This window comes from Cimex lectularius, unplaced genomic scaffold, assembly GCF_000648675.2.
Source record: "Cimex lectularius strain Harlan isolate CLEC.00 unplaced genomic scaffold, Clec_2.1 scaffold59, whole genome shotgun sequence".
Classification (NCBI taxonomy): domain Eukaryota; kingdom Metazoa; phylum Arthropoda; class Insecta; order Hemiptera; family Cimicidae; genus Cimex; species Cimex lectularius.
In genome coordinates, this window is record NW_019392794.1 from 1,968,661 (window position 1) to 1,991,173 (window position 22,513).

The following is a 22,513-nucleotide window of genomic DNA, read 5'->3' on the forward strand; positions in this document are numbered from 1 at the left end:
TATTCTCTGTTCTAAAACTCTGTCATATTTGATACTATTGCATCATTTTGATACTAATCCTGTACATCAGAATAATTAAAATGATTTCCTGGCACGCTAAAAATATTTAATATATCGTTCTAATTTCACAATTTAAGGTAAAAAATAAAATTTAAACCATTTCAATTATTGTTCGCTGACCAATTTCCAACGCCCCGTTATTAAATTTAAAATTAAGAATTCTAAAAAATAATAAAAAAGAGATAGAAAGATAAATAGATATAGAGACGGAGAGGGAGAGAGAGTGTGTGTGAGATAGAAAAATACAAGACATATTCACATACACACAACTCGTTATTACAAAACTTAAATAAAAATCGTAATAATTTTCCTGCTTTAAGCATCAACTGTTCAATCATTAATTTGTAATTGGACCTGACATTAAGTTTATCTCGAAAACACTCTATAAAGTCCATAAGGTTTATGGGCTTAATCGACTATTACAACTTTTGAAGACGTCAACTTAATCTTATATTTACATCTTACAAAATCTCTCCCAACGCAAGCAGGGCGAGACATCCTTCATACGCAAGTTTCCAGTTCGCTTGGGCATAATTAGGAGTTCATAGGTTAAAAGTTGCAACAACTGTGAGCAATGAATGAACTGTGAAGCACACCGACTATTAACCTGTAGAGTGAAAGAGAAAGAAACAAAGAGAGTGAGAAAGAGTGTGTGTGTGTGTGTGTGTGTGTGTGTGTGTGTGTGCGCGCGCGCGTGCGTGTGTGCGTGCGCGCGTGTGTGTGTGTGTGTGTGTGTGAGAGAGAGAGAGAGAGAGAGAGTGAGTGAGTGAGGGAGGGATGGAAAACGAATATTGAAAAGCTTTTTAATATCGTCCATTTCAAATAAATATCCGCAAGTTCAAGCGATAAATTGAAATTTTCTGCACTTGATTATAGTTTACATACGTAATATAATTTTTAAATATCCGTATGTAATTTAAATATTACAATATATCTCACGCTGAAGATGAAGAAATGCCGAAACGTGTTTGACAGACAGGACCGAAATGATCGGTTACGACCCATGTAACAGTTCATCACCCCGGAGACAACACGGACAAATCTCACAATTGCAATTAAAATTATAAATTAAATGTTTCTGTCTGCTTGACGGCATGTTTGTCACTTTGGAATTTGGAAACGTTTGGAAATTTAACGATCCTATGTTTTTAAATATCGTGAAATTTTGCGATTACAAAGTTGTGACGGTATTTTAAAAGAGATTGAATCGTGGCAATTGTACGGATAAAACTGGTCACGGCAAAACATAAATTAAACAATTAAAAAATATGGATAAAAGGTGACACTTTGTCAGCTGATTTGTTAACAGTACTGTTCATAAACAGTGCAGAAATTCTCCCCTTTCGGACATACAATGGGAACAAAAGACGTCCAGGTTGGCAAATAATCCTTTTTCAACCCCCATCCTCCTCTTCGCCAAACAAAAAACTTGACGGTACAAAGAAATAATCCAATTAGCAGGGAGCAATCAACCCAGACCGATCGATAATTGAAACGGGGCGTTGGAAATAGGTCAGCGAACTTAATAATTGAAATGGTTTAAAGCCGTGAGGTAAAGGGAACCCCTCGGGCGAGGAGGTTCAACCCCCATCAACGGAGGGTGGCCGAATAACCAAACAACGCAAATTTCTAAAAGGAGTGGAAGGAATTTCGTTCAATGTACGTATGTGAAGCCTTGTTTGATTTTCTATCTATAGTGACGATTTACAACCCTTTCAATCCTTAAGACTTCAATTTACGGTTTCCCGTAAAAACAGCGATCTTGTTTCAGACGGAATGTTATTTAAGCCCACCCTTCGAAAGATTGGTTTTGAAACAATCCCTACGATTCGTTTCCCTCAGATCACGAGGGGGTCTTTTTGAAGATAAAAATTCATTTGGCCCTGGATACCGTTATTCGGCGTCGTCGATAAAACTTCCCCTTGTGTCTACATTCAGCCTCCAGAACTTCATTTTTAATCAAGACTACTCCGAGTTCTTTAGGATATTATCCTCCGTCCCCTTTCTCCGATTCGTTTCTTTTTTCATAAAAGCTGATTGCAAAATACAAATTAAAAAAATTCCTCAAAAATACAGCAGTCAACAGGTTTAATGGACATTGGCATAAAAACATTCAAAGATCAAAGAATTTTATTAAAAATCTAAACATAGAGGTTCTTTACATTATCAGTGTAATCGTTGTCAAGAAAATATTTTGCAAACGGAATAAAATCATATTGGCACAACCATTGATTCATACATTATTGACACATTGGAGAAAGAAAATTCTAATACCAGCCAAGGTTTATTTCAGATCTAAACATTCCAAATATTACTTTGGGACCACTCATTAACGCTGAAGTTTCCACTTTTTCTTGTCCGATTTGCCTGTTTTTCCATCCATATTTGAAAACTAACTCATTGGGACAAACGTACCCTATTATCCAATATCACAATCGATTTTTTATGTACGAAACCTGATGGATCCCCCTGTGTAATGTAAAAATCCTACAGTAATTTGTAAGACGCAATTCAGCGTTTCGGAATTTCGCCATCTTCAGTTTGTGGTTTGTGTGATTTGTATGAAGTCGAGTCTCTTTTACAAGTTCATGAGGAGTGAGTGCACGTATCGGCGTTAGTCGATGCCTTTGGTGGATTAAGTCTGGGTTTTTTTACAACACCAACAGAAGGAGGCAGATCTCGATGATCCATAACTACATATCAAATACATCAGCACACCATATAGGGAAAACTTGCAAAATCAGTGTTGTTAAAAAAATTGTGTAAAAGTTAATTTAAATTCCTTTCATAAATTTTCGTGTCGTTTTGGAAAAATCTGATAAGTCGATATGTCAGGGTTATAAGCAAGGAGAAGCGAAACGATTGGGCCCGCTATTCTTCGAACTAATGTCCGTCTCGAAAAATGTGCTTAAGGATTCGAACAGTGGTAACAGCTTACGATTGATAAACCTTCCCTACCTTTAGCGATTTTTTTTAAAATTGATCTTCTAAATTGTTGAGCTAATCGAACCCCTGCATCGACCGGCTATTTTGACTTGAGCTTCTGACCATAAATAATCTAATCTAAGCCAGATATTCTAGCCAATATGTTTTTTACATGTGGGATTTGATGTCCGCGAGGGTTCGCAGTTAACGCAATTACTGTACAGTGTGACAAAATCATCGACCAAAACGTTTTATAACTTGCAGAAAGAATGCTTTCTTAAGGAAAGAAAGGCAAAACGGATAATATGCCCTTTATTATTATGACGGATATATGATTAAAGTTGGAGTAGGTACGAAATCATGCTTTAAGAGGAATTAGAACAGTTTAGAGCTTATCAAGTCCAGTATTAGCGATGTTAGTTTTATGAAATTCCTTCCTGAGGTGGGCGGGGTGATGAACCAGTAGCATGGTCTTTTCCAATATTTGATCTGCCTTTTGTTATGGTCTATGGAGAGACATTACGTTTGATTTTTACTCTTTCTAGTTAAATTGTTTTGTTCAGCTTGTTATCTATATTAGTTTTCTGCTTTACTCGTTAATTTATTAAAGGTGACTCCTTTTATGGACAATTTTATTAGCAGTTTGCTTGTAATGGCTAATTTTGATCTTTTGTTGCGCTTTGTCAATTCAAATACGGTTAGAATTTTACGCGTGTGGCGTGATATTCCAGACTGTTGTTATTTTAATGGACACTGATAAAAACATTAAAATTGTCGCCGAATCGGCCAGGTTTGAGAATGAGGGTTTAAAGAGCGGTCGACGGTTAATCTCGGTGCTACCCCTGTTAATTTCCTTGTAACTGTTCCAAACAAGCGAGTCGAACTATTATCAACCGGGGTTTGTTAAAATCTGTTCCTGTCAGCCTTGGTCAACTCTCGTAATGGGATTTGTTCGGCGAACAACCGGCGGGACTGAGCCAATAATTAGTTGTTAATCCAGTGGCTAAGTTTCAACCGGCTCGCCCTCCCCGCAGAGATATCAACCGTCCGACGTCCGGAGGCGACAACCGGGCTGAAGTTTTGCCTTCATAACTTATAATTGTGCCCATTCTGATCGAATCCTACTGGCATTCCCGATGGGCGGGGGTTGTTTGTCGCATTTGGAGGCGCCCGGTTCTCACCCTCGAAAAGGTCTTTGTCTGTAAGATTCCGTTGATAATTACCCTTACCCTTCAAACGGAAGATGTAACATTTAATGAATTCCCCCCTTGTAACGTTGTCACCCCAATTAACAGGATTGATGACAAAGAGCATGTTAGTAGAGTGAAAAGTTAACAATTTTAATCTTCCAATTAATACGCGAATCATCTTGAACGGTTTCATAATAAATGCTTATCAGTCAATAGCCGACTTAAAATAAGTCGACGACCGAGAGCATTTGAAAAATCTCAATAAACAAAACGTATAATATGGTCGTTTTCATTATGATTTTCGAATCCTTTCTGTTTTAGTCTGCCAAACACGTAAGATCAGATAGCGAGAAGCTGAAGCTCGTCTGACCAATCAGCCAAAGGTTGCACGTAAAAAGGTCACATACAAAAAGTCAATGAATGTATCCAAAATCTCCAAAACCTGGGAAAACCCGACCCTGATACTATATTGGACGCAAGGAGACAAAGGACTTCTGGCTAACCAAGAAACAGACAAACTGCCCAGAGGGGAACCTCAATACCATTCCCAGAACCTATAATTGAGATAACAAGATCAATCACAGACTACTCCATCTGAGAATGGGTCCACAAAACAAGAGGAGAAGTGGACGAGCTCCGGAGGTGCAAGGACACTGGTATCTCAGAACACACCTACACGACATGTGTATAATTCATTAATGGCTCCGTTTGTATATTATGCAGCGAGGAAGAAGAAACTGGCAGATCTTCGAATGCGAAGTAACCGTTCGATGGAGACAACCAATACCAAGACAACTCGAGAAAAATATTTGCAGCAATGACCTACTACTTCCTAAGAGAAGGATCGATTCGATGGATCGATTGAATTGAACTAAGAAATTAGAGAAAGTACAATATGCCAGAAGACTGTAGTGCTTAGGGATTCAAAACCTCCGCTCCCTAGCATCATCATCGTTAGGGTTTTAGGCAGCTCCTAACACATTAAGAAAATACTTCCTCCGAAGCACCCTGTCTCTTCCCTTACTCTAAAAGGTCAAGGATGTCAACATACTAACAATGTGCATACAATAATAGACAATTAGCAATGCTCTATGAGATCGCTCTCGAAAAGGATCACAAGACTTGATATAATAACAGTGTTATGTGAACTTTCATAAACCATTATATTATTATAGTTGTATTAAATTATTTGATAGTATTGGGGTAGTGGACGACCATTGGGTTGCCACCTCATTCATCTTTACAACTAAATTTCATTCTACACACACTTAATTCCAATTATGGCAGTTCCCTTGAAACCTGATATCCCTAGTAAATCTTTAAAAACAATCATACATTTGTTTTCTCTATTTTTAACCACGGGCAGTAAACACCGCCGCGGAATGCAGACCCCCTGCTGTATTTCCGCCGATGGGGTCGATTTTGACTTCACGGCCAAAACACATCTGCTCCGTCCTAATTATAAAAACACACGACGAACTCAGGAGGGGCCGGCGAATAAAAATAAACACCCCGACCTGTAAACATTCTCCTTGCAGGAGACTCTGATCGTGTCTGGCCCCAGATGTGCCCGAGACCCCTCACCCAAAATTTACACGGCCGTTGACACGATATTTTAAACAGTACACTATCAAATAATTGCAAATGACTCTCACCTTCTAATTGTGTGATTATTAAAGGATCGTATAGATTGTCTACTAAATTGTATGGTTTATTAGTTAAAATTATATGAACTGAAGAAGAAAAGAAAGAGAGTGATTAACTGCAGTAAATTATATCTTGAATACATGAATAAATAGAACTGTGTTAAAGACACCTGTGGTATGAGGGAACATACATAGGTACACTCAATAAATACAAATTGAAGGCACGACCTATTTGTTCCACATAGAAAATAGAGGTTCATTAAGCCTATTATGTTCAGAACTCTTCTCCTGCCCTCAAGATTATGATAATCGTAAACTGCTCCAATTATTAGTGCATTTGAGGGTTCAGGCCTTTTTTAACGTTATTTTACCAATCATGTACCAATTGTGAATGATTTATTTTACTTGCAGCATTCTTTACATTTATGAAGTGCGTCACTTTTCTCTTATTATAACTATAGTTTACCCATGTCACTATTTTCTAACACGTTCTTTTTCTTTGTTGTAGGAAAATCTACGAGCCAGCCTTCATCTGACAAAGAAGACAAAGGTGAGATGTTTTTTCCAACTTTTGATGCTTTTCCAGACAAGATAATTTTCATCGGATGATGACCGCCCTTTACGCGGTTGAGTCGGTTTTTAAGTATTGCCGACATAAGCCATTTTCGCTCACTGTTGTCGAAAGGGTTTGTCCTTAAATAATGCACGATTCAATGAAGGAGGCATTTATCATGAGGGAGAGGCCTTGAACGGAATGAAAGGCGATGTGAAAGAATGACTCAGTGGGAAGAGGCCGGCCATAGCGACCATGTTAAAAATAAAGCCAAACTGTTCCATCTGCCCGAGTAGTCTTAAATGGTAACCATTAATGCCATCTTTTTTACCTGGGAGGTTGTTAAAATTTCCTTCCCGATGATCACATACTTCAGCCTGTTTTTAACGGAGCATAAGTCGAACACATTAGCAAAACAAAACTCAAAAAGTCAAGGCAACATGATCAAATTTTGTTTTTGTGCTGCAGTTAACATGACTGTCGGGTCAATTTAAGAATTTTCTGTTTTTGATGTTTTTTTAATTCACATTTGGGTTGTTATTTATTATAGCAAATGGAATGAAGTACTTTCATTTGTTAAAAAAATCTTTTTAATTTTTCGTTTGTAGATTCGGAATGTTGATCGACAGAGGCAATAACAGGAAGGAAGTCGTTCCCTTCCCATCCTGCGCTCCCCAGACGTGTGAATCACCGGTCGGAATGGACTCGCACCCGTCTATCCGTTTACAAAGTACCGAGAACGTACAACCCGGGGAAATCGACTCCAACGGAAATGAGGTTGAGGCATTCCGTCGGCAAGGGTTCTTCCCTGGCGGGGTGGTTGCAAACAAAGTTTCACCGTATAAATCCCCAACCCTTGAATGCCTGTCGGACGCGATGGGGTGGCGTGTTGCGGGGGTTTAATTAAAAACTTTTCCCCTGGAAGATAATTCATTTATATTGCGGGGGCAGGGACTTTGGCATTAATGCGCCGACCCCCAACTTGACGTATTAAAAACTTGGCGGTGTCGGAAGGGTTAATCATGGAAAATTATATTCCCCCCACTGTGCTCACCGTCTTCTAATGCCTTTTACTTGCTTAGTTTCCGGCCGAAACTTAACCAATTTCCTATTACCAGTTCGGATCCGACTGGTGCTTCTTTTCGACCAGACCCGAAAAAAATTACGGGGATCTTACAAGTTGATTGTCAATAAATCGGCACAACCGGTTTTCACATTTTTCACATACACTTCTTAACTAATCGGTCATATCTGGTCTGTCAGCTTTCATGAAAGTTCCTATATTATCTATACTTCACAAGAGGCGGGCTTTGTCCATTGCATGGTATTATTTCCCTCCCTAGCTTATTGTGAAATAGTCATACATTACACAACTTAACCTGTTTAAAACTTAAAAAAAAATTTTTACCATGAAAATTAAGTTGAAGATAGGATAAATTGGAGCCACTATCATTCCTTTTATTTTTCAAAACTTTAAAGACGACGCTGATCTTTAAGATCCAGGAAAGTTATGTGACAAATGACACCCTGACGCCTTCAGATCACTCCAACAGTTTCATCAGTTTTTTAGTTTATTATTTTTTACGGGTATATTTCAACTACGAGGTCATATTAACCCTTGGGTTCCAGGGTTAAAAAAAAATATTTTTAAGTCCATATGTCACGGTCGAATTCCGGGCCGCTGAGATTCGAACGCGGGATGAATCGCCGTGATGCGGCCACTCAATCAGTTTTTACAATGAATAGTTTCGAATAGACATCTAGTTCTGATTTATTTTATTTTTTTTACCAATGATGCTCAAAGATCGAAAATAATTTAAGATTGAATAATCCACATAATCTCCAAACTTATCGAAGCCTTGGAGGGATCCAAATGGTACACTAGTATCGAGATTACCCACATGTGGTCACAAGTGGACCAAGATGTGAGAGATCAAGCGTCGAGTTACAAGGGTTTAAATTTCCTGGAGACATTCAACTATTTTTGTATTGAAGGTTATTTAGAGGAAAATTGGAAATAAATTATTGTTTGATTAATGACAAAAGCCATATTTTCCCAGTGGGGTACAGACTTGAATATTTCTATTCTGTTTGGCACTGCAGGCCAACTGCAGCAGAAAGGAGATAAATATGAGAAAGGCAAATATATAACGCGTGTCGGTTGATAAGGCGGCCTGGAAGGGGGAGAGCCTTGGAGAGAGCAGTTTACAAAGAAAGGTGCAATTAGGAGTTGAACGACCCTTCCGCTGAGGTGACCTTTGGGATAACGGGTCCGTATCGGCGCTTATCTGCTTCCGAGCCGGCCGGAGACACTTATCCATCCCACTCCGAACTCCCCATGGAGATCAGTGGGTTGTCATTTGGCACGATTCCCGGCCGGGGTCATTTCGAAACGTTTATTTTTATCGTTTATTTTCATCAGAGTGAAGAGCTATAAAACAACGGAATCGTTAAACGTTCGACCTTCGGTGTTGCATTGTACGATAGACGGTCGACTGTTTGATCGATGACTATCATTCCGGCTCGAAGTGTATTATCGCAATGGGGCCTCATTGTGTTGGCTTTGGTGTTCCCCAAGCCCTCCGGATTTATTTAGATCGTCGTGATTTCTCGTATGGCCCTGTCTGTTTTCTCAATGCTTACAGTCCCAACTCCCAAAGTATAAATGTAAAAATTATGCTGGTATATTCATATTTTTAAGATCTCCTTATCTTCAAATGACGGCTATTATTAAAATAAACATTGTTGAAATGAAGCCGTTTGCTTTTGAAAATAGTTGCTTATCCACGCAATCGGTTTGTCAGGTTTCTATATTATAGTAATCTTCAATGGAAGTCCTCGTCAATTTTAATAGCCACGAGATGGTATGAAAATCCGTATCATGAATAATTCGACGGATTTCCAGTTTGAGAATCAACCGTTTACTCCGTGTTTTCAGGGCGAGGCTGTTCAAGAGGATAATTTTCTCCAGGGGCCGACGGTTATGTAATCCGATGCCGATCTCAGCTCAAAAACAAGGATACTCGCCCCGGGGCAATAGTAATAACGAAAGGAGCAAACGGCCCTTTCGGAACATCATAATTAGGAAGGGTCATTATCTGCGAGCGTTTATAAGTCCGCGACCCGGTGAGCACGTAGGCATCAGAACCGATCCGGGCGGTCGACACGTTATGCAAATACGCCTTTTCCACTGGGGCCGGTTGTGACGGTTTCTCGACGTCCAGATGATAAACGGAGAAAGTTTTCCAACGGATTCGATCCGGATTTATTCGCCAGGCTGAATGGCCGTTTTAAAGTATAAAGGGCGTCGTGCCAATTGGGTGGTACGCGGGATCGTCTGACCGGGTCCCCCTGGACACAAGCCAGCGACCTTCAACCCTGGGGAACAGAACTACGTCCCGGACGTCTTGTTGCGCAATTAATATCCCCGAGAAGACGCAGGTGTCCAGGATGTCCGACTTCCTATCCGCGGGGAAACAATGTGGACACCTGCCTCCGATTCGGGTCGGACCCATTTTGTATTCTACCACATCTTTTCGTATTCCGTTATATTTATATCCCCGTCATGAAGACGGGTCAGACTTTCTAGTCTGTTTTCTAGTGAATGTTATATATAACATTTACCGTGATAATAAATCAGTAGGATGAAGATTCTAGAGACTATCTATAGTTGGAAGAAGAACCAAGAACATGACATAATATACAAGTCATAAACCTAAACAAAATATGTATATAAATAACATTTTACAACATACAACAAAAATCATATTATCGATCTTTTTCTCGGACTTTGTTGTTCATGGTGCTTCATAAATATTCCTAGTTTCTTCTTTTTTCTGCATGTTGAAGTGTGGTTCAGTCTGTTCTATTTTTCAAATCGCCGCTGGGTTGTTTTTTACTTAAATATGCTTGAAAAATGAAGAATGATAGAGTGAGTGCGGTGTTCAATCCTTTTTACAAAGATAATTCCTACTCACAGTAAGTTGTTATGCAACGATTCGGTTTTCGAGCTTTTAGCCCATCATCAGGTTGAAGGAATTCTACCATGCCTTGTTCTACTCTATGCCTTGTTTCACTTTTCTCTTCCTTGTTGGTATATGAGGACAAGTTTGATTTATTCATTTTAAAATTTATCATTTAAAGTTTATCTGCGTTTCGGATATTTTGAAGATTAGTTCATTTAATTATGAATAAATAAGAGTATATTATGTTTCATTTTATTTATGTACAGTACTATTAAGGCAGGCTGGTTTATTATTTATTATTTAACGGATTACCTTTCTTGTTTCTCGAATTTCATAGCGGCCGTTAACGTTAATTATTTTTAAAATATATCTTTTCTTTCAGTTCTATGTACGCCTGGTTTTAGTCCAGACTTTTTTTAGCCGAAGGTCGTCGGTTCGAATCCCGCTCGTGACACTGACTTTTTTATCTCAAACAATGCCTTACATAAAGATTAATTAATTGAAAGAAGTTATTTGGTCAATCGGATGACTAATGGATTTATTTTAATGTGAACCTAGTTATTTCTCTTTCTTTCGGACAATAGATAGTTCGTTTTTCTTCTTACATTAAGCAAACCTTTTGCAACATTTTTACATCTCCTTGGCCATTATCACGGTCTAAATTATTATTTTCAAGCTATTTTAAGTCCATTTTTTCTAATTGATTTTTTTTTTCTTTGCTTAATTTACCTTGTTATGTGTGCCTAGTTTTCTCTGTGGTATTTAAAAAAGTATATTTCTGTTCCTCGCATTGGATGAAGGCTATAATTGATTATTTTGTATTAAAAAAAAACATTTTATATTTAAGATATGTTTGGTTTTATTTTTCTGTTTCCTTGATAGTATATAGGCCTAAATTATTATTTATTTAAGCCTTTTTAGTTTTTGTTCCGGCTTGATTTCATTTTTTGGATTTGTTTAATTCACCTGCCTTTAAAAAAATATATAATGCCCATTTTTTTTTTTTTTGTAACAAAAATCTTTTTATATTTAAATATATATTTTGTTTAGTTTTCTGTCTCCTTGATAGTATAAAGGGCCAAATTACACATAATTTTTTAAGCATATTGAAGAGAATTTTTTCATCTGCTTGATTTCAGTTATTTTTTTAGGTGGACCTTTGTTTTCGGTCATTATGGATGCACGAGGGCCATAATTGATTATTTTTTGTTTAAAAAAAAATCTTAGTATACTTAAACATATCTTTTGTTTCATTTTTCTGTCTCCTTGGCAGTGAAAAGGCCTAAATTGTAGCAAATTTTTTAATCAGATTCTAGTGGGTTTTTTCTGTTTGATTTCATTTTCAGCCTTGTTCTAGTTACTTTTGTTTGAGGTTTACATTTTTTTCTGTATGCCTTTAAGATATATTTAATTTGTTTTAATTTATAGTACCCATTCTTCGGACACGAAGATCACAATTGATTTTTGTTTATTTATTTTATTGTTTTAACTACATCTTTTTATATTTACACATACCTTTGGTTTCATTTTAATGTCTCCTTGGCAGTATAAGGGCCTAAATTATTATTTTTTAAGCACATTAAGGTGGGTTTTTTCTGTTTGATTTCATTTCTGTTTCCTGGATATCATGGAAGTCAATGGAATATATCTTTTTCGTTCCTCGTGGTGTCTTTCTTCACTACTGTCGTCCTAGTATTTAGGCTAATATTTCATTTTCAGTTTCCGAACAATTGATGTATTCGTATGAAAATAAACCTCAGGCCCCATCAGTAACAGATATGCAGGTCAATTTGGTCGACATATCTACAAAATGGTTTTAATTTTTTATCTTTTCAGTTATACAAATGTTCACACTGCTTGTATGGTGTTATGCTTTGTCCTTGAACACAGATCATGATGTTGGATGCTGGGCGTGTTTAACATATTCTCGCCTATGCAGCCTTTTTTTGTATTTAATTTCGTAGTTCGCGTCGCTTTCATAGCCGCGAGGCTGAAAAAAAAGAAAAAGAAAAAGAAAAGAGGCCGCCCTTTTTAATCCGCCAGTCTTTCCACGCTGGGCCGGGCGAGGGCGGACAGCGGACTTGTTGATACCCCCTCCCGGGCTGCCGTCTCGTTGAAGGGGGGGCCGCGCTCAGCTTCAGTCCACGACAGACCTCCGCTCATGGTGTATCCAACTTGGCCAACTTCTGCGTTTTTGTGCTATTTTTTGTGAAGTGTATGTGAAGTGATTGGAAACCGACGGGACTTCGCCGGCCGAGGTAAGTCTGAGATATCGATTTCCTGCCGTTCGGGGTGCCTTTCATGTACGTGAAGTCATTTTATACCCACCCCCCACCATCGTAATCGCACATGCCTTTTTTTTGTTCCGTGTCTTCCATTAAATTTCTCTCGGCGGAAAATTGACTTCATTACTTTCTGATTAATGTTCAAGGATACTTATCGCCCTTCTCAACAAAGGATCAAATTTGTTTCAACAAAATGTTTGTTGGTTTCTATAGGTTTTGTTACTTTTTCTCGGTCCGTTTATTTTCGTTGGTTCCCACTCATACTGCTTTCGTCATTGCCAGAAACGCCAGAACTTAAACCAGCGAAAATGGACGTACCCACAAAACGCATATCGATCACGTCATCATAAATACAATTTATAAGTTTTTATAACCAAAGACGGAATATTATTGGCAAAAGTTTTAAAATCAATTAGAAACTATATTAAAGCATAAACTAGGCCAAAAAGATACGAATAATTCTAGAATTTTCATTGTATAGTCGATCTAACCTAAATTACTTTGGCTTTTCGTTTAATGTAAATAATCATATCGACAGAAAATAAAGCTTAAATAAACCTAAAAAACTTTGGGTTAGTTAAAATTCAAGTTAAAATTCACTAAGGTGGAAGTTTCTCCAGGGTTGTAAATTGATTTGAAATTAGATTGATTAATTTAGATCCTCAATTAAAAAGTTGAAACGTCTTAAAACAATATCTAGTCGACTTAGAACAAAACTAGATGTATTTTCTTTATATAGAACTGTTAGAACCTTATTAACTGTTAATTAAAAGTGTTTTTTTTTCATTTTAGGCCAAGGTTTTTAAATTAGATTTAGATCCGTCATTAAACTAAGACATGATCTAATAAAATATTCTCTTCACAAGCTTTTGTGATTTTATAACAATAGTATAATTGTAATTTCGTATTTGACTAGATCCCTGGTAAAACGTGGTTCAAGGTAAGGTTAGGGAGCCAGACTTGATTTTGCTCGAAAACAACTTGACAATTTTTTTATGATTTCTCTACTGAGCTTGGACTGTTATTTAAGTTGGTTTTTTAATGTCTGCCTTGTAAATTTATTGGCTTAAAGGATCAAATATTTAAGTGAAAACGTCCCCTGAGGGCAGTTCTTTTTCAATTATTTTCCCCAGCTTGGACCGGTTAATCTAGTTGTTCTTGCCCTCTCTGATATTTAATTTTTAAATAAAAGTGAGTAATAAAAGGTGGTAAATTTATGGATGGGATGTCTTAACGACATTTAGCGATTTCGTATTTGACTAGATCCCTGGTAAAACGTGGCTGAAGTTAAGGTTAGGGAGCCAGACTTGATTTTGCTCGAAAACAACTGGACAATTTTTTTATGATTTCTCTACTGAGTTTGGACTGTTATTTATGTTGCTTTTCAATGCCTGCCTTGTAAATGTATTGTATTAAGGATTTTTTCTCTTATTTTTGGTTATTTCATACTCGACTAGATCCTAGATTAAAAGTTATGGATACCAGATGGAAGATTCAGCTTTCATTCCTGGAGAATTTCCATGATTTCTGTACTGAGGTTTGACAACTTTGGGACTTTTATTGTTATCTAAGTCGCTTTTTAATATCTGCCTTGTAAATTTATTGTATTAAGGATTTTTTTTTCTTATTTTTGGTTATTTGATACTCGACTAGATCCGAGTTAAAGGTTATGGAATCAGGCTAGATTCTCTGCTTTAAAACAAGTTGAGAATTTTTTATGATTTCTCTATTGAATTTTCTCAACTTTGAACCATTATTTTAAGTTGTTTTTCCATTACTGCTTTTTAAGTTTATGGAAATAAGCAATTTTTTCTGGTCGCTATTTGAAGTGTGACTATATCAAAGGTTAAAACGTTTTGGTTGCTATGGCCTAAGATTCTGTTTTCAATTCTTGAAGAATTCCATCATTTCTGTACTGACGTTTGAAAACTTTGGGACTGGATTTTTTTTTCAAATTCCTGCGTTTTTGAATCTATACTCCGTCAACAGATTTTTCTTGCACATAGACAAAACTTTTATTAATAGATTTAGATCATTCAATTAATAATTAGAATAATTATCAAGCTTTGAGTAGTCTTGACTTGATCAAATATGAAGGATGTTCTGTGGGGCATGTAGGTCTTGTGTAGATCTTGCAATTGTTTTCTCCAACTTGGAACCGCTAAGCCAGTGATATTCATGTCCCTCAGCATTCTTAGTCTAAAAATAAATATAACTATTTTTGACGGTGATATTGTGTGATATTGCCCAAATCCTTAATTAAAGTTAGTGGATACAGGTTATGGCGCCAGACTGGATTCCCCTTTAAAAGGACAGCCAGAGATTTTAAGACTTCTCACCCTGTTTTGTAGCATTTCAATTATTTTCTTTGAAAACATAATCAGTTTTTGCCCGGCATTTGGTATTTGATATTTTACTAGATCTATATTATTGTCAGGCGGAAAAGTCTGATCTCTCTTCTTCCCTGGCCCACACATCGTACTGGAGAATTTTCGTGATCTCTTTACTCCTCATTGTCAATTTTGTACTGACATTAAAGTTTTTTTCAGTTCCTTCCTTTTAAATTTTTAATCATGAGGAATTTTTTCCAGCAATTTTTAATGCGATATTTACTAGGTCCTGGGTTAAAACGTGGTTACAGGTTATGGCGTCAGACTAAATTCTGCTTTGAAACGGTTCGAGAATTTTCATGAGTTCTTTTCTCGGTTTTACATTTCAATTAATAACTTTAAACTCATAACGTTAAGACATTTTTTCCATTTGACTTGGCGGTAAAAAAGAATTTGCTTTAAATTCCTGGAGACTTTGGAGATTTCTTTAATCTATGTTTTACCATTTTAGACTGTTATTGATGTTTAAGTTGCTTTTCAATTCATGCCTTTTAAATGTATGTATTCGTAGCGATAAGGAATTTTTATTTGACCAAATCCGAGGTTATTTTTTCAAATTCCTCGAGAATTTTCTGATTTCTCTACTGAGTTTGATTTTTTTCCAATTTATGCCTTTTAAATTTATAGATTCGGAGTTTTTCCTGCTTTTGTCCGTTTTGTATTTTGTCCAGATCCCAGGTTTTAAAAGTCATGGCGCCAAACCGAAGATTCTGCCCTAAAGTATTCGATCTACCTAATTTGTTTGAGTTCGTACCAATTTCATTTTATTACCTAGAATATCGACATAGTCCAGGTAATAAAATGAAGCCCGTTTTTACCAAACATCGTCCAACGGTTTTCCTACTTTAGATCAAAGCTCAATGAAAAAGGTTCAGGTTCAAAAAAGCGTTTCCGAGGAGTGGGCATGATTTTTTAAAAATTCTTGCTCGTACTGTACATTCAAATTAGAACATGTTTTGGTTCGTTGTTTACGCTGTTGTCCGTGAATTTTACGAATATACAGCCTTGTTTTTGAACAGTAAATGCATAAATAAACCCTTTTCTGATTTACTTTATACTTTTTTTTGGCCAAACCGCTTGAAGATTTAGAAAATACTGTTCAAGGACAATTCGGCCGGTCCCCCCTTTCGTAAAAAAGCGGCAGCACAAGATGAAAGAAAAATAGTACAACAAACAGCAACTTGTCTCAATATGAATAAATAAAAAGGCTTAAAAAAAGTATCTTTGTATTATTTTTATTCCACGATCTACAATAGATTTATCACTCTTGGCCGTGTTGATCTCGTTTTTGAAGCATCATGGTCGATTCGACCTTAGAAGTGTTGTGTTCTGCTCCAGTGAACTGACAATTTGATCGAAATAGATCATCTCCGGTCTGGGCTTCCCACTGTTGATTCTTTTTCTCATTCATTTGAACAATTTTCTCGTATCATGAATGGAACTTGGTACTTCAAGAGTGCAAATTACTACAAATATCTGTTTTTTTGTATATTGCCGACACGGGTTCTTTTATGTTGATAGATCCAGTTATAATCAAATTGTTTCTCATGAACAGTGTAAATTCTTTAATGATAGTGATAGTTTTTTCATTGCTATCATATTGTGTACAGTATTTTTAATATATTTAAAAAAATATATTTAAGAAATCGTTAGAGCTGATGTTCCTTAGTACTAATAGAATCCTAGGTTACAGTTTGGCCAAATTTTACGACATGGATGTTGAGAAAAAATGATGAAAATTGTTTAAATTAACCAATTTTTTACGTCCAAACATGCTATTTTCTCTTATCAGCTTTGATATTAAACTACCTCTTGATATTTTATTTATTCATTCATTAATTAATTATCGTTTGAATTTATTAATTAAGATGACAGCCTGTTTTATCGAAAAATTGGTTTAATAGAAACTATCTTCAGTTGAAAAAAAATTGTATTACATAATTGAAAGTTAAAAACACGATTTCTCGATGAATTTTACAATAGGTACATTTGGTTGTAATCATTTTTTTTTTTTTTAAATTTCAAGTTTTTTAACTATTTTAAATATATTTTTAGTAATATATGCATATACATTCTAAGATTTGTTGAAGATTGTCCTTTTAAAAGGGTTATGTTCAAAATCAATTTTTTTAAATTGGGTGTATGTTTTGAGTAATTTATGTATTGAGAAAGGCAAGAAAGAAAAGTTTTTTTTAAATATTTTGTATTATTGCTATGGTTCTTTAACCTTATACCCATTTTTTGTTTGACCGATATTTATTTTATCTCATCTATCACAATTTAAAAAAGTTCAATAGTTTAAATTAATGGTTGATTGATCAAATCGCCCCCACCAATGTGTAAACCTAATAATCATGTCATCAGTATCATCATTCAATTTATATTGGATTTTCTATGGTAATGGTCATCGTTCGAATTATATAAATATATCATAATATTTGTTATTTCTTAATATAACTATTGAGATTTATTGTGATCGTTCTGAGATTTTGATTAATTCGAAAGAAAACAGGTAGGACGAATTCATTGGTCCAGGCGAGGAAAAAAGTTGGTCGTATTGATCAATTCCCTGAAATAGGTTTAACGCGAGGAAGATTTATCTGTTGGCGAGAGGGGCCAAATTCCTTGAAATTTTCCCCGTGAGGTTGGCCAGATCTTGTGATTTAAACCAGTACATGATGTATGAGGAAAGTGTGTTCCCAGTATGTAAATACGTGGGAAATGTTCGGGCAGTTTTGTTCATCCCCTACGCCACAGAGCAAACAGTGATTTGAAATGCTGCAACCCTAATTTTATACAGCACCTCCATTAACCAAGGGATCCACGTCATGAATTTTTCCCACTCTGCTTTTCCCCCCTTGTTAAAAAAGAAAAGCTTGGAAATAAACGAATTTTACTATTTGAACTTTTTACGTCAACAACCGCCGTGTAGTCGTTTGTAATAAATTATTAAATTCCCATTGTTAGCAATTTTAAACTTTTTTCTTGCACGACAATTTGTCGAGCATCTTTGTCAATGGTAAACATTTCGTTCCCGGTTGTCGTGCTCCGCCTTTTCTCGCTTTGTTTCTTTTGTCGTTCAGATCATACGTCAAAACCACAAAGCTCGAATTAAATCCCTTAATATGCCCTTAATGCTCTTAATGCTCTTATTAATGATTAATCAAAATAAAATTAATCCTATTTACATCAAAACCCTTGTCTATCATAATTATTGATTCTAAACACCAGTTCAAATCGGAGAAAATTCTATGGTATTCTACTTAAGAAAATTATGAAAAGATATTTCGCAATATATCCAGATGGCCGTAGTTCCTCCTGTCAGTTTTTCGGCGTAAAATCATCTCAACGACTGCGGGGGGGAGTAATTAACGTGTAAAGAACAATAACATAATAACACGGCATTCAGGGGTATTAATGGGCCGACGACTATTTATGAATACAATGGCCTTTCACTGATCTCATTACGGATTCACCATTATAACAACTCTTCCAGACCGGCGGGGTGTAATTAGTTTTGCTCCTTGCATAAGGAGGATGGTCCCAAAAACGATTTTTACGTAATTTGATTATAATATGCATAGTTAAACAGCAGATGAACTTCATTTCTTGAGATTTTTTTATGATGATGGTGGCCTTGTAAACTAACAACAACATAATCCAAATTGAGATTATATGTAAATATATTATTTAATTTTAGCTAAACATATTTTTAGTTAATCACAGGTCATAATTTCTTGAGCGAATGTTGATGATAGCCTTGCTGCTGACTGCAGCTTTACCCAAGTTAACTCTTGGGTATAAATACTTAATGTAAAACCATTTAGCTGGATATGTTCTATTTAACCTAATGGCTCATCTTTTCTTGACCCGAATGTGATGGGCCCCAGTTTTATTTACATAATTCCTATATTATGATTTAGCACAGTTAATCATACTACAGTTCATCCTTTGGGGATGACGAGCATGCCAGTCTCAGCGGAAGTATCTAACATGACTTGGGTGTAAATACAGATTTTGAATTTAAACGTTATTATTTTCTACAATGGGACATAAAAGGGATGAGAACCTTGAGCTAGACAAGAGCGCGTTATCATTCCTTGAGCTCATAGTTGATGATGCCATTGCATGCTCAACATCCTTCCTGGGATTAAGAGGATCGCAGTCCATCATCGTTAATTAAAACCCATTGTTGATGATAGAAAGGTCAGAAGCAGTATTGGAAAATTGTTTACCAGTAAAATAAGCCAAGTTATCATTTATTGCATTGCCGCAATCCAACCTCAGTTTTAGACGTATTGTTTATGGTGACATGCGAAGGGCTTAAGATTATGTTTTTGTTAAATTTCATGTTTGTCATCGTTCTTTTAAGCAGTTTTTTTAATGACAATCAGGTTGAAATCCTGCCAAGTCAAACCAGCGCGAATCACGCCTAATTATCAGAAGTTGGCCTGGCTTAAACGCGATTTACATTTTACAAAACGGGTGTGGGTTTATGTGTAGGAGTGGTTTTACCCTAATAACATGTTATTGTCCAGTCTTACATTTATATTTTCTATTTTCAATAAAACAGATAAATTACATGTCAACAGGGCGCGATCGTTTTTGTTTTTTCATCAATATCAATGAAATATTTGTTTTCGTCTTGGCTAGAAAACTTACAAATATAATTTTGTGTATGGAACATGGTGTTTCAATAATAAAAATTACCCATTTGATCATCAACAATTGATTGATTGTTGACCGATACAAAGAAAACAAGAACCATTGTAACCTTGATAACGTGCAATTTTTGTTTCCATTTTCGGTCCGTATATCCTCGCTCTTTGACCTTGGTCGTCTTTATTCAAGATCGATTAACAAACTGTGAGACCATATGGCAAGCATATAAGTAAGTCCACGAAGCATTCAAGTGGATCAAGCGGTCAAATTACGTGTGATTAATGAAGATCGTGCGTCGGCAAAAATATATTGATTTATCTCGAACGTGTTGTTGCTAGGCGGATTGAAAAGACTAAGAAGACATTTATTAAAAGCCTATTTAATTTTAATTGACAAGTGCAGTGCAAAAGGGAGCAATTGCTACGAATTGAACTTGTATAAGTTGTGATAAACATGTTGTTTTGAAACAATTGAGTGATCGAGGATCACGTTTTGAAGTGATGGGGCTGGTGTAGTTTTAAAACTCTGGCATTCACGATTTAAATTGGTGGGTGGTGATATCCCAGGGGCGTTCTCACAGGTCGTCTGGACGTTCTCGCCGTTCGTTCAACCCGTAAGCTACGAGAGGGTCCATCCCTTCCATCGGCATTTGGCACCATTGTCCGACTAATTGCTTTTAGGTATGTCCTTGGCGTTCTGTTGCCACGGGAAGAGGGGCCAGGTGCCCACGGGGCAGATGCGGGAGCAAATCTAATTGCGGACTTCACTAATAACCGACCTCCTGGCTGAGGGGCTTTCTTTCGGCCGAGGGCAACGGCTCGTGCCCGGATCCAACATGTTTTAAATCACTGTCCTATTTCCCCGACAAGATAAAAAACAAGAAAAAACAGCTGTTACGGAGTTGGAAAAGGACAATAAACGATTCAGCGTGGATCGCTCCTGGGCAGGTGATCCTTATCTGGCGTAATTATAGCTCGGAATCTAACGACAGCAGGATGTGCGCCTTGTGGACCTTGAACGGAAAAGCACGCGCAGTCCATTTTTATCACCGTTCTATTATTCAACACAATGTCCTATTATCCTTTATGCAACACAAACAACACGCCTACGTTTTTTTTTTTTTTTTCGTTTGACAATGTAGTATTTTAGTTAGTCAAGCTGAGCATTGATCGCTCGAACAGCTTAACGATCGCAATAATTCTACTCGTTTGTCTTCAAGTATAAAAATCCGTGAAAACACGTCATGTTTCGCTTCGTAAAACGATTTGAACATTCCCACTTGGAAAGTCAGTAAAACGATTTGTCCGGCAATAAAAACGAACTACCGGATGGAGGGAATGAACCTCTAAGATCTTTGTGACTAACTGCCGATTTCTGCACCAATGCCAAGAAGCCAACAAATCTTTGATGGTAGCAAATTGACTGGTCACCCATTCTTGGTGAACTACTTTAAAAGATAGTTCTCACTCACAGTTTGTTGTTTTCGACGATCCGTATTTCAAGCATTAAACTAAACGCTCATCATCAGATTGATAGAATGAATCCGCCACTCTTACAATTCATGTCGAGAGACGTGTTTGTAACACACACACATTCGAGCCGTGACCAGTCCATTAGTATACCTATTATGAAGTTTGCATTATTATCCGGAGCTTGTCATTAAGCTTGACGGTTTTTATCAGATCAAAGGTTGGTAAGTACTGCCGGATCCTTCAGGCGTGGGCTTTTCGACCCCAAAGAGTAAGAATCTCACCCTGAAAAGGTTTGAGGATAGGTTCCGCAGTTTTTTTCTTCTTCCTGGCAATACCTGCTCAGACTTGTTTCAGGTGCTCCATGTCCAATACATCGGCCTCCGGAGTGCAGTGTCCAATCAACAGTCCGACTAGCATTCTAGGCCTAGTATTCTTAATGCATTGTCTGATGGATCTACGTTTTTAAAGTTTGGTATGCCTCAAAGAATTCAACTTTCAATGAGCTGTCCTCAAAGAACTTTTCTTGGCCTCTTTATCGGTCTCTTGGTTATACCTCTGCTTGGGATATACTTGTACCAATACTAGGGTAATTTTGATATCTCCAATGTCCAATTGGAGTTAAAGCCCAATAATAATTCAATCATTAAAGTCGCCAAGAAAAAAATTGTAGGTTTTTATGCGAGTGTCGAAAAATAGTCGAATTATATTTGGTTTAATTTCACACTTTAGCCTAGATACAACTGAAACATCATGGACTTGCTAAGATAGTCCCAATGTCAATAAAAATGTTGTTTCTATTTGTTTCCTCGTTTTTTCTTTCTTTATAACTTCGATCATCTGATGTTGGTGAAATACGGCATCTAACATATACAAAATTGGTTGTTGATGAATTATATTTGCCTTGGCGTATCAAAATCAATCAAACGAACCTATGGCACTTTCAAAATTTTACGTTTCATCACTAGCGTGGAATAACCAATTAATACTAGTTTGAAATTTGTTTTTCGCACCATCTCGTGTTTGTGAAACATGTTTCTGGTAGGTCTGTTTGTTTTTCACCCCTCTCGTTCTAGATCCAGCCTGTACAAATGCGATTACCAATTACACAGCGTTGTTTAATGAATATACACAGGATTCATCGAATTGTGACATGATACGGACGGACAAGCTGCACAAAACAAAATGAACCCAGCAGACCGTGGACCGAGCCCTGGAGTTAATTCAAGCTACGCTCTTAAAAACAATGATTAGAAAAAAATGATTATAAACTGGAATCTAAATTGGATTGCATCAGGACTGAAAAATTAGAGGCAATTTATTAAGTTCGTTAAAATGGTGATTTGTTTAATATTAATTTACACTTGC

At 36.6% G+C, this 22,513-nt stretch overlaps 1 protein-coding gene across 9 annotated transcripts in view; it reads left to right on the forward strand.

Annotated features, from left to right (window-relative positions):
- LOC106661667 (lysine-specific demethylase 3A-like) overlaps positions 1–22,513 on the forward strand; it is a 475,583-nt gene that overhangs the window by 331,289 nt on the left and 121,781 nt on the right. For all 9 annotated transcript variants that reach the window (XM_014385209.2, XM_014385207.2, XM_014385208.2 and 6 more), the window contains one exon: positions 6,330–6,371. In XM_014385209.2, coding sequence (XP_014240695.1) covers positions 6,330–6,371 — 42 coding nt within the window. The remainder of the gene's footprint in view (positions 1–6,329; positions 6,372–22,513) is intronic.